General features: G+C 36.7%; 1 protein-coding gene across 1 annotated transcript; it reads left to right on the top strand.

The window, feature by feature from the left end:
- Positions 1-677: 677 nt before the first annotated feature.
- Lpar4 (lysophosphatidic acid receptor 4) lies at positions 678-14919 on the top strand. The gene is made up of 3 exons (XM_048418038.3): positions 678-1292; positions 4354-4451; positions 11039-14919. The coding sequence occupies exon 3, from the start codon at positions 11118-11120 to the stop codon at positions 12228-12230; it is 1113 nt and encodes a 370-aa protein (XP_048273995.1). The 5' UTR covers positions 678-1292; positions 4354-4451; positions 11039-11117; the 3' UTR covers positions 12231-14919.
- The last annotated feature ends 2565 nt before the right edge of the window (positions 14920-17484 follow it).

Below are 17484 nucleotides of genomic sequence, written 5' to 3'. Positions count from 1 at the left end.
AAAGAAAGAAACTGGGGGGTCAGAGAAAGCAGCATTGTTGACCAAGACCATCCACCTATAAGATACAGAGCTCATCTAGGGGTGCTGTGGGGATATAGAATTGAAGATAACTGCTCACTCTCAACAGATGGCATCTATACTATTTATTTTCCTTTTAGTAAACCTCTGGAAATTTCATGGCAATTAGACTTCTTGCCAGGCAGTTTTTAAGAGAAATGACTCTCCCTTTGCTACAGATCACTCCCTGGATCTTTAAGGCAAGAGTTGAAGCTCTGGAACCCCAGTGCCTCTCCACCAGGACAGTCTGAGGGCATTTCTCTGGCTTAAGTAAGTGACTATAGTGTTGAATTGCATTTTGTTTTAGAGAGTTACAGAAATTTCATTATGCATAGTGTAATAACGGTGCATTTTCCCTTCCCCTGCTCTCATCTTAATTCTTGCTAATATTTTTGTGATTGCTTTAAACAAGTAGAAGCAAACACGGGCTGCTCCTCCCAGTTTGGAGTTTTGTTTCCTCCTCCTCCTCCTCCTCCTCCTCCTCCTCCTCCTCCTCCTCCTCCTCCTCCTCCTCCTCCTCCTCCTCCTCCTCCTCCTCCTCCTCCTCCTCCTCCTCCTCCTCCTCCTCCTCCTCCTCCTCCTCCTCCTCCTCCTCAGAATTGTAAGAGGGTAGCGTTCGGTCCTGCAGTAAAGACAGGCACACAAACTTTCTCTGTGAATTAATTGCTCAGGAAAGACACTTTTTATATTGTCAAGTGGCACTTAAGCCACTAATTCTTGACTGTGAAACTGCTTTTCCTGGGCAATGCTCTTTAAGGAAAAACTTCTTCAGTCCAGCGATTGGTGACTAAGGGAACTATGAAGCACAGGGGATTGGGCGGGATCACGGCTCCTAATAATGCCTCCTTATCCAATGAAAAGCATTTCCTATTGAGACCCCCAAGAGTTCCCCGGCGGCCCTCGGCTCCAGCAAGGACTTTGGGCCTTTTCTTGTGTCCTGTTTGTTAAAGGCATGCGGGCTACAGCATTCAAGAGGGTTAGTTCTTAACAAAGGGAAAGAGATAAATGTAAAGAAGCTCACATTTTCAGAATGAGCGGTTTGCAGTAAGGAGCCGCGGCAGCCCAGAGTCTGCTCCTTTGGGCTGGGCTAACCTTTCCCTGTTTTTTTCTTTTTTTTCTCTCTTTAATGAATAAAAATATGCACTTCCAAAGTGCGAGTTGCCCGTTTACATGTTTAATAGCTAATTATCTACAGGCATGAGCACATTCTCTCATCTAGCACACTCTTTCTTGGGGTAAGTCTCTTTGAGAAAGATTTGATTTTGGTGTTTGGGGGTTGGGGGATGGTGTAGCAAACTTCAGTCGAAACACTGATGCTTTGAGTGTTTGGGGAAAAGAAGTTTGATTTCAGCTCTGAATTACTGAACAAGGATTATCGTGTTGAATGGTAAAAAACAAGAATTTCTATTGTTTTGGCAATAATACTGTTTCAGTGGAAGAGAGACAGGATGGATTTTCAAGCTGTTGTTTCATGTAAACACAGTCCTAAAGAGCTGATTCAAAATCACAGGGTAGAACAAGTTAGAAAGTCTTTTGGCTAGCGTTGTATTTCTTTGGTTTACAAAAGATTGTGGGCTAACGTGGCTTTTATTATGATGAGGTTTCTTCTCTTAAAACTATACACTACATGCCTTTGATGCTTAATTGATTTATGGAGAATGTGACATTTGCTATATTGAATAATTCATGAACTTGTCCATAAAGGAAGAATCATGTTTGAATGAAAACTTAATTCTAGCATAAATAGAATTTCTTATTGTATGTGAAATTATTGGTATTTGCCATATAAATGCAACACAATATGACATCTTTAAAATTCTTTTCCTGCATATTCGGAATATTTTAAATATTTTAGTGAAAAGATTTGTTGAATTAAGTAGTAATATATGTTAGGTAATTTCTGTTTGGGGAGGAAACTAGCAATGTAATTTATTATGATTTCTGTATTGAAAAAGATCAGAGAAATTGAAAAATTAGGTATGTCAAAGCTTGGTGGTGTTACTCATTTTGCTGGTTTACCAAATTATGTCATCTTTCTTTTTCCTCAAATAGCATAAAACATCAATAATAGCTTGCAGTTGAAATTATGCAGTGGCTTTCCCTCATGTTTATTTTTCAGGACAAAATTTCAACAGCTTGCCCCATCAAGATATATTATAAATCCCTCCCTTTGCCTTGTCGCAAATGAGAAGTTGAACTCTTGCAAAGGATGGGTCCAGCTGATAAGCCTCATGGCTTTTACATTCTAAAGCTGCCAATCAGAGATGTGAATGAAAGCCCTTTTGGAACAATCAGGGCAGCCTTTCAGAACGTGTATTCTCTGCGTTAAAGAGAAGACTGGGAAGACGCCTCATAGCAGCACTTAGGCCAGGCTTAGCCAAAGTTTGATCTATTCAATTTCCTTTGTGGGAGAGAATGCACTGAACTTTGCTGCCCTTGCTGTGATTTGGTCACTGCCTTTTATTCTCTGCCTGCCATCACATACAGTCTGTTCTCAGCCTTTTGGAGGGAAGAAGAGAAAAACCTATAATTGTCAATGTTGCTATTGAAAAGTGGAAACTTTGTAGAAGGCCACTCAGCCCTGGGATTCCAGTCTCAGATTTTACTGGGTAAACAATGATAAGAAAAGTGCATATATAGTTTATTGATTCTATAGAGTTATATTCTGGAGTGGACTGTTAACCTCATATTTTAAGATGATCAGATAGGAGGACTAAAAAGTTGAGGCCTCCACAATTGAAGCCAATATGCCCGTTGAAGAGGCAGTACTGAGGATCAGGAAGATGAGGGTATTAGGAAGACTTCAGGATGTAATGTCACCTTGCTCTGTAATTCTAAGTTTCTGTCAGTAATTAATACTATGTATTTCTGACATTCAAATAAACCTAGCAATGATTGCATTAGGACTAATAAAAATTAATGATGCTTATTACAGGCTTTTATTTTATTTTGTGTGTGTGTGTGTGTGTGTGTGTGTGTGTGTGTGTTGTCGTGACAAGCAGAAACAGGTGAAAATAATTGACAGGAACAGCCAGTGTAGCCACTACCATGGCACCAGTTGAAGATTTCTTTCAGTCAATGCCAAATACAGAAAGTGAAGAGAAACTGAGGCCCAGCAAATAACTTCAACTTACTATCTCACAGTTCACTTGTGATGGGGAGAGTGAATCAATAGCAATTATGAAAACTCTGGATATATAACCTCCCAATTTTCTTGTATTCCAACTAAAATAGTTTCATGTATAGTTTACATCAATAAGGAAGGCCCCTAAAAGGAAGGAATGCTAACATCTCTGTTTTCTTTTAAGGCAAACCAATAAAATATTGATTTCATTTCAGGAATATTCCCACCTGGAGGACAATGAAAATCAATTATATTTAGTAAGAAGGTGATCTCTATTTTCAGCTGTCTGTCTAACCATCTTATTTGATTTTTTTATATGAAGAAAACTCATTTGAAGAGAGTTGCTGTGCCATTTACCAGTATGCTTTGTTTTAGGCTAACTTCTGTTCAGAAGAGGGTGGGTTGGAAGAATAGTAGCAGTCTGAACTAGCAGATAATTATGCCCTACAAGCATTGCAATGAGTAGGATCCAAATGTAGGTGCCACTTGTAAGAATTTCAGCACGGTGTCTATCTTGTTTTATACGAGCATGTTGTGTAGAGTTGTGATTTGCAGTGTACATATATGCCATGTTAAGTATGCTTGGGAATCTTCATGAAGCCATGGTGATTTTTCAGTAAGTACACAAATACCTACTTTCTCATACCGTTCAGGAAGGAAAGAAATTTAAGGGAGTCACAAGCTAGAGACAAAGCAATGGAGTCCTCACCTGTTGTCCCAGACGTCCTTCCTTTTTCTTTTGTCCAATCATGACAGTTGTTGCCAGGGGACTAGAAAGAAAATGAGAAGGACAACAAAAACTACCAATAGAACTTTAGGCCAACAAAGAAATCTTTGCTCCTTTATTTCGCTTAATGTGTGGGAGTAGAAGTATTTTATGTTTTTTGTCACTAGTTATCTTTAAATGATACTAACTTACTCTTATGAATTTTTTACTTCAGTCAATACCACTAATAAAGATATAGCTACAACAGGATTAGGCTTGGACAATAATTATTAACATCAATTGTGTTATGATGAAATCAAAGACATTTAATATCATCTGGAAATTCATTGGTTCTAACACACTCTGATTTATATTATGTAATAATTTCTTCTACCAAATAATCTTGCTATACAGTTTATTGAGAAGCTTTCTTTATGGAACAGTATTGTGACATTCTACTCCACAGGACTCAATTAAAGAAATCGCTGATTGCTTGCCTTCAGAAAATTCACTGATTGTCCAAATCGCAGATAAATTTGGTGTCGGAATTTGGTTTGAACTGATGTGAGTACCATTGTTTAGATTTCACCTTTTTTCTTCCTTTAGTTCTTCAATTCTTTTGGAAACTAGTGCTTCTATATTATTACAGATCATGTGATTCAAAGTTCCAGAATATATGGAGGAAGTAGTGGAGTTGTGGTTGTTTACTATGATCCAGGCAATTTTGTTGAAGATGGATGGTGATTCTTTCAGTCAATCACTCTTTGTCATCAACATATAGATGTTAGATAGGTAGATAGATTGATAGATGATAGATATAGATATATATATTATTTTACTGAATCCCTCTCTCATTAACATATAGATGATAGAGAGGCAGATTGATAGAAGATAGATATAGATAGATATTCTTTCATTCAATCCCTCTGTCATTAACATAGATGATAGATAGGTAGAAAGATTGATAGATTATAGATAGATGATAGATAGAAAGATAGATATAGACAGACAGATAGATGCAAGGCATGTTTTTGTTTATATGATCAGTACTAGTATCCAAGCATAGCAAATGAATTGGTGTTAAAACTAATTAATGATTTGTGTTTGGATGCAGGGATAAAAATCTGAGTCCTGGTGGCATTTATGATTCTTGAAGAATTTAAAAATGAGATCTTTTAGGAAAATCCATTAGTATTCTATAAATGTCCAGGGCTTCTACTGAGATGAGATGTCAATTCTTAAGACTCTAGACAATTTCATCATAACAGATTGAGCAATTTCCCTGTAGTTTTCTTACTCTATAACTAGGTACAAGGGAAAATTCTGCTTTAGTAGTTCTGATGCAATCATTGGTCCCATCATATTGAGAACTAGACCACAACATTTCCTAAGTGTTGGCCTGTGACATCAGATGAGGAGCTAATAGAAAGTATTAGTTCTATTGATGAAAAATAAAAATATGATTAATTTAGTCTCTTAAGGTGGGTCTGATCAGATTGGATCAGAGTTTGTCATTTCCTGATGTCCTCAGAATGGTTGGCCAATGTTACAGAATAACCTCAATAATCTTAGTGAAAATCAGATTCTGTATAGACAAACCATTTAAAAAGAGATATTAATTGTACTGAAAATGTATGGTTGATATGCATCAGCATCAATTATGCACAGGAACATCAGTTGGAACCAAGTGTGACCTATGCCTATGACTTGGCCTACACTGTTGCCATAAAGAACTTTATCTGTTAATAACCACTTGAACAAAAGTCTGCCTTTAGTTTTATTGCACCTGCAGAATACTCTTGAATTCTGCTTTTATATTTGTGTAGTTTTAAGTTATGGTTAAGGACACACTAGGCTTCATCTTACCAGACTTCATAAACTTTGACTAGAGCAGAAAAAACAACTGCTTTAGAGATCATGAACCCTCTGACTTGAACTAACCTCATTGAAAATGGAACAAAGTAAGACAATTGCAGTATACTTTGCCTTCGGGGTTTTATTTTACTGGACTCTGAACTATGGTTGGTTGGGAATAAAGTATGCCTAGGTTTTCTAGGGTATTGGATTTATGTCAGAATTTATAATTTTGTTTCAACTGAACTTCTGAAATTTTATCAGGTTATAAAGTGATCTAAGTATTTGATAATCCTTAAAGGGGCCAAAAAGGTGATTTTTCCTTCCTCTAGTGGTCCTCCAAATTCCAAACATGGTATATGCTATTACTATTATCCATCAAAAAAGTTTAAAAAGAAGAAAAATGTAGACATTATTATGAATGAATTCTCTGAATGAGCTGTGGTAGTCAAAAAGTTAAAAAAAAATCATTGATAGACATACTTTTGTTTTTTTAATTTTATAAAATATTTCATTGTCTACTAATCATACAAAATAATTTCTCTTTGACATTTGTGTGTGTGTATATATATATAAATATATATATATATATATACATAAAACAGATTTTGAACATATTCACCTCCCCACTGCCTTCTCTTGTCCTTCTTCCTGTTGACCCTTACTCTCAGATTTTTTAAAATTTTTACATTTTATTGTGTGTGTGTGTGTGTGAGTACATGTGAGTGCACGAACATGTGTGCGCACATGTGTGTGCATCTGAACACCATGGTGAATGTGGAAGTCAGGACCTGCTTGCAAGGGTCAGTTCCTTCTATCTATCATATGTGATTGAACTCAGGTTGTCAAGTTTGATGGTAAGTGCCTTTATCTGCTAAGTCATCTTGCCTCCCCTTTCAATTTCTTCTTAATCAACCTCCAGCTGACCTCCTTTCTGACCACTATCAAAGAAAATATGTTTATCCAACACTAATCCTTCTTTTAGTCCATTATGTTGGAATAATTGGTTATAAACATCTTCAAAAGGCAATAATTTGATGCTGCTCATAGGAGAAGCTATCATTAACCATGTAGGCTATGACTTTGTTAATCTCCTGGAGCACTCAAGTGTTGACCTAGACATTTAGTGGACCGTATGTTAGACATTTAGAATAAAAGGAAACAAGTTTTGTTTCTTGAATAATTTTTATTCTTTACAGTCACCCAAGAGGCAAATACTGTTCTCATTTTTAAAAACTGGAGCTCTCTCTGTATGGGGTAGTCATTGGGGCACTTTCCACCAATTCTCTGTTATGAGTAAATTGTACACTTAAGGTTCCAAATCCAAGGAGGAACTTTTTGAGGTACAAGGAATTAGCAGAAGGATATACAAAGTTAAAGATACCAAGGAATGCAGATAGAGATTTCTAGTCATAGTTGGGAGGAGCAGACTTCTATAATGTTGTTTTATGATTGAGCTGGGTATTGGCGAGTTCATCCAACTACTCACAGCACTGTTGAATCTTCCCAGCTTCAGCTGTGAGGCTCATTGGTAATGTTTGTACAGAAAAATGAAAACAGTATAGCCAAGTTACAGAGTGAACTGGTGTCTGAGTCAGAAATAGATCTCTCCGACTCCAGTGCCACACCCTCCCTGCTAGGCAGCAAAGGTGGTGTGTGTTCAAGCAAGGGAGAGCTATGAATAGGGCCACAGTGACCGTTTTCCCATGCCTTCTCTTTAGGAGTAAGACTGTACTGCTTTCTTGTCTGTGGTCCTTTCTATCCCACAGGTTTTGATTGCCCAAAGCAACAGAGTAGAAGTGTCACACATTTACAGACTGCCTGTTGTAGGTATAGTGCATATGTTCTGAGGTATATAAAACTAAAGTGTGGTGACGGATGTATAAATCAACTTTATTTAGCCATCCTTTATCACAGCAATACAAATAGGCATTGATTCATTTATAGATCACATTGCACTCCATAAATACAATGCAGTTATTATTTATGTTTTTTAAAACTAGAATAATGTGAATTAAGAAATAAAATAAAATAATTATATTCATGAAAAAAACTGAATGTAAAGGCGATTTGGGATACTTATCAAGGAAAGTACAAAATATGACAGAGCCAGAGAGAGAGCAGCATTCTGGGCATAGATATAACCAGGAAGCAAAACAGAGGTGAGAAACCTTCTGATGTGAAATCCTTTATCGAACAAAATCAACTTACTGGCAGTGCTTATTGTATAAGCTAGATGCAAGAGATTGTGAATGAAGTCTGATTTTAATGCTGTTTTTTTATAGCCCCATAAATTCTTAAACATGTATGACTACATTAATAAGAAATGTTTTCTTTCACTGTCTTCTTGGTTTCTTCCAGCAATGTACTTTCTAAAATGTAAATAGTGTTCTTATTGTAAGTGAGTCTTTTGGAATAATAGTTAATAATGGTGTTAAAATAGTAAGTGGAGTAGCTCGATATTAAGAAATTTAGACATTAAAAATTATTCTTCCATCTGGGAAACCTGGAAGAGGTAAGATAAAGAAGTGAGGATGGGATTATAGGAAGCCCTCTCAAGATTCTTAATACAAAGTAGATGGCCCAGAAAAGTCCTATTTTCCTTACCTCCTCTTCCCTTTCTTTGCCATACTTCTGCTTATTTTTCTCTGACATATTATTTCTCTTTGACTCACTTTTCTATTTTCATTTATTTTTTCTCTGGAGTGTTCTTGTTGAACTTTCCTTGGTCAAGGTCCCACTATACTTTGCTTTTTTATGTACAACAAGGTTGCTTTGGGGAAAAAAAAAGTTGAACTAGACCTGTGTGATGAAATGGCCAAGAAGGAATATGATTTTCGGTGAATGATTTTATTAAGACTCATTGAATGACAATTCAGGATAGCACATTCCCATTGCAACTGGTCCACTGTTAGAATGAAAACCGTGCATGTTTTCCCTCCGTATTATGGAAGTCATCATGCTCTTTGAGTTCTGTAGTAGGTGACTTTTCTCAAGTTAAGTAGGTTTTACTCAAGTCAGACACTCATTGAAGTGACTTCAGCCCTGTGTATTTCTAGCAAATTTCTCCTCTATTTCCTCCCCTTACGACATACAGAGGTCTGTTGACTTCTTTCCTTGGTGTCTGGAAGGGAAGAGTGAAAAGGAAATAACTTCAGAAAACAGCCGTTTGTATTTTACAACATAATCATGTGAAAATCCATTACTGGCTATGTCAGGGCACAAAGGCCACTTTCTTTTCATATCCTCACTCAAAAGAATCATTCACCATTTACTTATCCACAGTGTTTTAAGGGACACATTTGAAACACAGACTAGCCAATGGTAACTATTAACCTAGGAAAAAGCTGGTAAAATTTCTGTATGTATCTTCAGGCCCTGGTGGCCTAAATATTTAAACAGACAATTGAGTTAATGACTACCATGTAGAAAAACAGTATTGAAAGGAAAGCCTCTAAATGGTCAGATCAGATTGTGTACAATGAGGTATGGGGTGGCTGTTCTGTTGTTCTCAACTTTCACATTCTATTTGGAATTTTTGAGACAGGGTCTGATGTTAAGACAGAGTCAAAATACATAGTCTAATCTGACGTAGAACTCACGCTGAAGCCCAGGTTGATCTCAAACTTACAGGAATTCTCCTGCCTGGGTCTCTCCTGGGTTATAGGCACAAGCCACCACACCCTACTCTTATTTGTGTTTGATCAGAAAAGCTGATGCTGACCAGGGCCATTTTGGCAGATGAATGCATGGATATAGCTGACAGGAAATGCAGTGGGCAAGGAAAAGGAACATATATACTAGGCTTGGGGTATAGATTGAAAGAGAATTGTGTAGTGCAGGAAGGAAGTGATGAACTTGATATTTTAATCTCTTCTTCAGAATAGCCATGTGATGTGACACAGTGGGAAAAGCTTATTTATTTTAATCTAGAATTTTTTTCATATATTTTGACCATATTCTTTTCCCTCCCCCAATTCCTCCCTAATTCCTATGCCTAACCAATCAAACTAATATTCTTTTTCCTCATGAAAAAAAATCATGGAATCCATTTTCTGTTGTGGTAGTGCAGTGAACAGATTTGACGAACTGAGAGAGCTTATGTTTTAAAATTAAAAAGGTGAACCAATACATTGCTGTAGGAGAAGGCCGCTTGTTGGTTCCCAGATGCTCAGCCCTGAAGTAGCCACACCAAAAACATATCATTTGCAATACTGTTTGGCCAATAGCTTAAGCGTATTTCTGGCTAACTCATATCCTAAACTAACCCATCTCTCTTAATCTGTGAAGTTCTGTCCAGCATCTGTCTCCGGTGGGGGCTACATGGCTTCTCTCTGACTCTACCTCCTTTCTCCCAGTATTCAGCTTTGTTTTTTCCACCTACCTCTATTCTGCTCTGTGCAGTCCCAAGACAGTTTTTTCATTAACTAATGGTATTCTCAGCATGCAGAGAGGAATCCCACATCACATTACTTTTTTTAGTTTGTGGATAACTTAGAACATGCACTAGAGGTCTCATATCTACTTACTGTCTTATACAGTAGAGTTAATAATCAGACAAGTTATTTTAGTAATATTGGAGAGTCAACAGTACAAATTTCAGTAACTTGAAAAATTTATGTTTTAAGAATCAAAGATGTGATTTCTGGTTTTGAATACACTATTCACATTCTCTTCCAATTCTGACATTCTGTAACTGTGCCTTAAGACTCAGGTTCTAATTCTGTAAAACAATGATTCTGTGTTTACCTTATGGTGTTCTTTATTATTTATTATTTATATTATTTTGTTTAGTTTTTTGAGATAGGGTTTCTCTGTGTCACAGCCGGAGCTGTCCTGTAACTTGCTCTTGTAGACCAGGTTGGCCTCTGTCTCACAGAGATCTGCCTGGCTCTGCCTCCCAAGTGCTGGGATTAAAGACTTGAATCACCATGACCCAGCTAGTGTTCTTATAAGAATTAAATAAAACATGTATTTGGAAAGTTGAAAATGGGCCTCCAAATTTCACATTAGCAGCATCTTAGCCATCAGAGATTCTTTGATTTTTCCCTTGAGTAATATATACCTTATTCATGTTCATTGCAATAAACTGCTTATTATGTTGTGATCTCTCCCATTTCTGCAATGTGTATGTCCTTTGTAGTACTATTTACCTGTGGTATATAATCAAAAAGCACTTGTCAAATCTAATAGAATGTGTGTATTTCTTTGCGTGGATGAGCAGAATGTATTTTTATACCACAGAAGTCTTGGAGGGAAAGCAGATTTGGTGACTCATTCTATCTTGTCTCCTATAGGAAGAAAATATTCTCTACTGGTCCTTAATCTCAGAGTGGTGAACACCTGCAGCAAGCAGGCTTTCTGGAAAAAAAATCCATGGGTGACAGAAGATTTATTGACTTCCAATTCCAAGATTTAAATTCAAGTCTCAGACCCAGGTTGGGCAATGCAACTGCCAATAATACTTGCATTGTTGATGACTCCTTCAAGTATAATCTGAATGGTGCTGTCTATAGTGTTGTGTTCATCCTCGGTCTAATAACCAACAGTGCCTCCCTGTTTGTATTCTGCTTCCGCATGAAAATGAGGAGTGAGACTGCTATTTTCATCACCAATCTGGCCCTATCTGATTTGCTTTTTGTCTGTACCCTACCTTTCAAAATATTTTACAACTTTAATCGCCACTGGCCTTTTGGTGACACCCTTTGTAAGATCTCAGGGACCGCTTTCCTCACCAACATCTACGGGAGCATGCTTTTCCTTACCTGCATAAGTGTGGATCGTTTCCTAGCCATTGTCTATCCCTTCCGATCCCGTACCATCAGGACCAGGAGGAATTCTGCCATTGTGTGTGCTGGAGTCTGGATCCTAGTTCTCAGTGGTGGTATTTCAGCTTCTTTGTTTTCCACCACTAATGTCAACAATGCAACCACCACTTGCTTTGAGGGCTTCTCCAAACGTGTCTGGAAGACATACCTGTCCAAGATCACCATATTCATTGAAGTTGTCGGGTTCATCATTCCTCTGATATTGAATGTTTCTTGCTCTTCTGTGGTGCTGAGAACCCTCCGCAAGCCTGCAACATTGTCTCAAATTGGAACCAATAAGAAAAAAGTGTTGAAGATGATCACAGTGCATATGGCAGTTTTTGTGGTATGCTTTGTACCGTACAACTCTGTTCTCTTTTTATATGCCTTGGTACGCTCCCAAGCCATTACTAATTGCTTATTGGAAAGGTTTGCAAAGATCATGTACCCAATTACCTTGTGCCTTGCAACTCTGAATTGTTGTTTTGATCCTTTTATCTATTACTTCACTCTTGAATCCTTTCAGAAATCCTTCTATATCAATACACATATAAGGATGGAATCCCTGTTTAAGACTGAGACACCTCTGACCCCAAAGCCTTCCCTTCCAGCTATTCAAGAGGAAGTTAGTGATCAAACAACAAATAATGGTGGTGAATTAATGCTGGAATCCACCTTCTAGGTACGAGAATTATCTTTCATGTATAGTTACGGTGTCTCCTATGAGTTTTCCTATGCTATAAGAAAGAGAAAAAAATTGAAGCTAATGATGCCGAAAATAGATTAATGTACCAAATACAGTCAAATGCATTTGTTTGAAGACTTATTGTACATATTCTGTTTTGTTCAGTAATTATAGGTCAAGTCTAATTACAGCAACCAAAACAGATTATCAGACTCTTGCTGAGTTGAAGTTTTTATTACATAAACGACCAGTGGTTTTGACTTTTAGTGATGTGGGGGTTACTTTAAAACTTAAAAAAAAAAAAAACATTCCAGTGGTTTTGGTAATTGGGTTGGGCCTATAAATATAGAACAAATTCAGGGATTATTTAAAAATGTTTGTGTTACTACTGATATATACTGGTATTTTTTCCTTTTTTGAATTATCATGGAATTTATTTTACTAAAAGAACTTATTTTTACCTAATATTAATAAAACATGTTAAGAAAGGAATGTGTTGAATTTAAAAAGATTGGCAGATTTTATCTAGATTTTGAAAAGATGTAAAGTATTTGGATGAATATGGATAGGAAAATTTGGAAAACAGACAACATTTACACATATATAATCATAGTTAGTGTCAGCTTTTAAAACTTTCTTTGTAAAACAATACTAGAATTTTCCTATTAAATTGTTAATCTTGAAAGCTGCTACATATGTGCCTGGCAGGTGCAAAATGGAAAAATCATGAAATTGCAGTGTCAATTAAAAAAAATTTAAGCAACACTACATTATTTCTTAAAACTTCCTTTTATTCTTTATGGGGGTGGGAACTCACTTGTAGAAAATATTTATTCTTCATATTAAGTGTTGGGACACAGTATAGCCACAGAGCTATACAGTAATTGTGTCCAGGTCGGGAGCAAGTTGAAAACAGAAGTGAACAAAATAATAGCAACAATATATCTTATAGCTTGTATTAATAGTTTTTTAGGTAGAGGTTAGATAGCTTTAGCTTTCAAATATATACTCACTCTTTTCTGTTCAATTTTGGAGCACGTTGTAGCCGAGGTGCTGCTGAATTTGTGCTCAGGTCGGGAGCGTATTGAAAAAAAAATGTATATAATGAAAGAAACAACAAAAAAAGAAAAATTATCAAAAAAATCCACAAAACTAGAAAAGGAAAAAAAATAACAAATAACAAAAATAGTTCCTAACACATTATTGTTTTCCTGTTTTTGAAGTGCTATAAATTTAAAAATAGATTGCTACTATGCTCTTTTAATAAACATTTTTTTTAGTATAATTTAATTAGAAATCTGAAATTTTTTTCTGGGACAGGATTGAATTAGAGAAAAATGCATAACTTTGTAAAACTACAAAACAAACCTTTATAAAACAAACAAGCACCCCCAAATTTAGGGCATAAAGCTTTGTGTATCTATAGCATTTCACAAGGGCTATAATTATCAGATGATGCCTTAGATCAAACATCTAGGAGACTGCTAAATTGGTGCCAAGTTGGAGAGGGAATGAATAAAACATTTAAAATTTATGAAAGGAAAAGACTCCTTTTTTGTAACCCAAATAACAGAAACAAAATCTTTACAGTTTTAATTTTTCTGATGCATAGTAGCTTTGCCTTAAATATGCATTAGTCTGTTTAAAAACTATCTAGAAAATGTGGCAATTAAAAAATGTCCAGAAATTTAAAGTAAACTTTCAGGAATAACTTACCTTGTATATTGCTGAACTTGTGTCAGAGAGTGGTTAAATTAAATCAAAAATGCTAAAACTTCTAAAACTGAGCAAATTCTTGAAATTCCTTAACTTGTTTTCCTGTCTGGTGATATGGAGGCTTAAAAAATTAAGTAAAAAATTAAAGTAAAAGTCAATGAACACAATGCAACTTTAAAGAATGCTGAGTTTGGGCTTGTGTTAGGAACTAGCTGGAAAAAAAAGTTTCAAAAACAATAGAACAATAGTAAAAATGAATTCATGATTTAGAGTCCTAAAAATAACTATGTATTATATTGTCTTGAAAAGAAAGGTAATAGTTGGAATACATACAGCTGTAGGCTTAGTTAGACAAAAGTAGGTTAGGTTAGATGAAGTTCAGTTGTTAGGTTAATGTTGTAAGGTCAAATTAGTAATCAAAGTATGAAAACTTGTTTGTTTCCTTCAGTATTCTTTCTCTTTTTTTGTAATATTGAACTATATGTGAACTTTCTGTACTCTTACCTGTTAAAATTCTGGAATTTAAGGATTATAGTATTAAATCATTGAATTGGATGTTAACTGAATTGACACAAATACATTTTAAAATAATTTGTATAATTTCCATGTTTAATGTTGCTTACTCTTGTATTCCACTTTATTTTGGTTAATTTCCATTTTATATTTAATATAACTTGCTTGTCATAAAAATGGTAATGTGAATAATGTAACCCATAAATTGTAATGCATACCTAAATGTAAAATTGAATTAATTTTCCATTTACAGATACAGGTAATCCTTCAGCTGTAATTACAACTTGCATTAAAATGTTTATTAAATGTAATAAAACATATTTGGATTGTTAAGTTACTATACTTTGGTCAGCTATGGAAATATTCCATTTTCTGTTTTTAGGGCACTCAAAAGTATCTGTTCCTTCTTTCCATCCTTTAAGAAAGAACCTAATAAAATATACTTGCTATCAAGTTACTTCAGGTATTTATTTATTTATTTGGTTTTTCAGGACAGGGTTTCTCTGTAGCTTTAGAGGCTGTCCTGGAACTAACTCTTGTAGTCCAGGCTGGCCTGTAACTCACAGAGATCTGCCTACCTCTGCCTCCTGAGTGCTGGGATTAAAGGCGTGTGCCACCACCGCCCGGCTAGGTATTTATTTTTTCGGCTGTCTGGAAACTGATGCAGAACTGGCAACTGAAAAATTCCTGGGAAACTTTTCAGTCATCACTTTAAAATGTTTACTCCCTCCTTCTTTGCCTTTTCTGACTCGGCCTTCTATCCATGGTTCTGCACCCATATATTTAACTCCTGATATAGAAAATGTAATTGGAAAATAATTCCATCTGTACTAAAAATGTACAGACATTTTTATTACTATTTTGTAACAATACAGTATGAAGATTATGTAGCATTCATACTGTGTTTGGAAGTACAAGCAATTCAAACACGACTTTAAATACGCTGTAAGATGTGTGTGGGTCAAACAGAAATGCTAAGTACTTGAATATACTTAGATTTTAGTCTCCACGTGACATTCTGTAGCCAGTCCCCGCAGGAGGACACAAAAGAGTATCTGACTATGTTTGTGGTTTCAAGCCAAGCTGACATTTTAAAAACAAAATTGTTTATGTATCGGTTTATGTGCTCATGGTATGTGTATTTGTCCACATGTGGGGAGATCCCCACAGAGGCCAGGGGACATCACCAGATCTCTTGGACGTGGGCATCCAGATAGTTGTGAGCTGCTTTGTGTGGGTATTGGGAACTGAACTTGGATTCCCTGGAAGAGCACCAAGTGCTCTTAAACATTTAGCCAGGTCTCCAGTCTCCAGTCTGTATTTTTATTCTGATTTCTAGGGATTGATGAGCTGTCTAAGGCCATTTATTGTCAATCCTGGTAAAAGTTAAGGCAAAACAGCTACCTAAGAGCTAAGAGGAGAGTGAGGCTCCTGCAAGATTAACAGCTAGAGGGGCTGGTAGCTCTAGGGGGGTAGCACAGGAAATTTCCCATGTCTGTACTCCTTCCTCTTACACTGGTGGAAAACTGCCATCACTACAAGTCCTCATTGAGCATCGTTCCCAGGAAATGATAGCCGACACTGTCTTTCTGTCATAGCGACCAGCAAGATCAAATCTAGGCAGCATTTAAAGTGGAAACTTTCTTTTAATGACCTAGACCAAGTACTCAAAAACCAAGGAGAGAAAAGCTATTTGTTTTGTGTCTCTTCTATTTTCTGCTCCTAAGCCCCTACACCTTGTATCAGTATGATTGCTCAAGTCATGCAATTGCTTGTTCTTCCTGTGGCTTTTATACTCTCCAATATTTCACCTACAGAAATCCTGCTTCTGCCTGGTAACAGAATGATCCATGAAACCCTGTTAATGCAGCGACAGTGGTTTGTGACTGATATCCCCCTTCCTTGTCTCCCATTGGTTTTAGTCTTTCTGTCTGGGTTGCATCTTAGGGAGGGCATGTGACTAATTCAAACTACTGTAAAAATTGTGCCAATGAGATTGTGATAGAGATAAATGACTGTCGCAGTAAATAGCAACTCGTCTGTTGAGGCTTAGCCTCCCTTGTTAGAACCTCAACAGTGCACCTTTTTGTCAATTCTTTCCATCAAACAAATAATTATTAATATATGTATAGACATGTACTGTAAAGAATTAAGAAATTTAAATAGCTATACTGTAATAAAAAGGCAATTCAACATCTAGATTTGTTTGAATGGCTGAAGGATAATGCAATAAAATAGATTTTTTATTATTTTATTAATTTGAAAACATACCAATCCAAATTCTCATTCCCTCCCTTTCTCCCACTCTCTCCACACACCCTCCCACCCTCCCCCTCCAATCCTAAGAGAGGACAAGGCACCCTGGCCTGTGGCAAGTCCAAGGCCCTCTTTACCACATCTAGGTTGAGCAAGGCATACATCCAAAGAGAATAGGATTCCAAAAAGCCAGTACATGCAGCAGAGCCAAATCCCAGTGTCACTGTCAGTGGCCCCCCAGTCTGCCCTGTCAGCCACATTCAGAGGGACTAGTTTGATTCCATGCTCATTCAATCCAAGCTGAGTTGGAGTTGGTGAGCTCCCATTAGTTCAGGAAAACTGTCTCAGTGGGTGAACCCCTCATGGTCTTGACTTCCTTGCTCATATCCTCACTCCTTGCACTCTTCAACTGGACATTGGGACCTCAGTCCAGAGCTCCGATGTGATTCTCTGCCTCTGTTTCCATCTGTTGTTGGACGAAGGTTCTATGACTATATTTAAGAAAATCATCAGTCTGACTACAGGGTAAGGTCAGTTCAGACACCCTCTCCTCTATTGCTTAGGGTCTCAGCTGGGTTCATCCCTGTGGGTTCTTCGGCATTTTTCTAGAGCCAGGTTTCTTGCTAACTCCATAATGGCTCCCTCAATCGAGATATCTCTTTCCTTGCTCTCATATCTGTTCTTAATCTCGACTATCCCATACCCTCAAGTTCTCCTCAACCCTCCCCTTCTCCCCTTCCAATAAAGCAGATTCTTATAGTGGACA

Source organism: Myodes glareolus, chromosome X (assembly GCF_982192425.1).
Source record: "Myodes glareolus chromosome X, mMyoGla1.1, whole genome shotgun sequence".
Classification (NCBI taxonomy): Eukaryota; Metazoa; Chordata; class Mammalia; order Rodentia; family Cricetidae; genus Myodes; species Myodes glareolus.
Note: the sequence above shows the minus strand (reverse complement) of the source record. Positions and strands in the feature narration are given on the sequence as shown.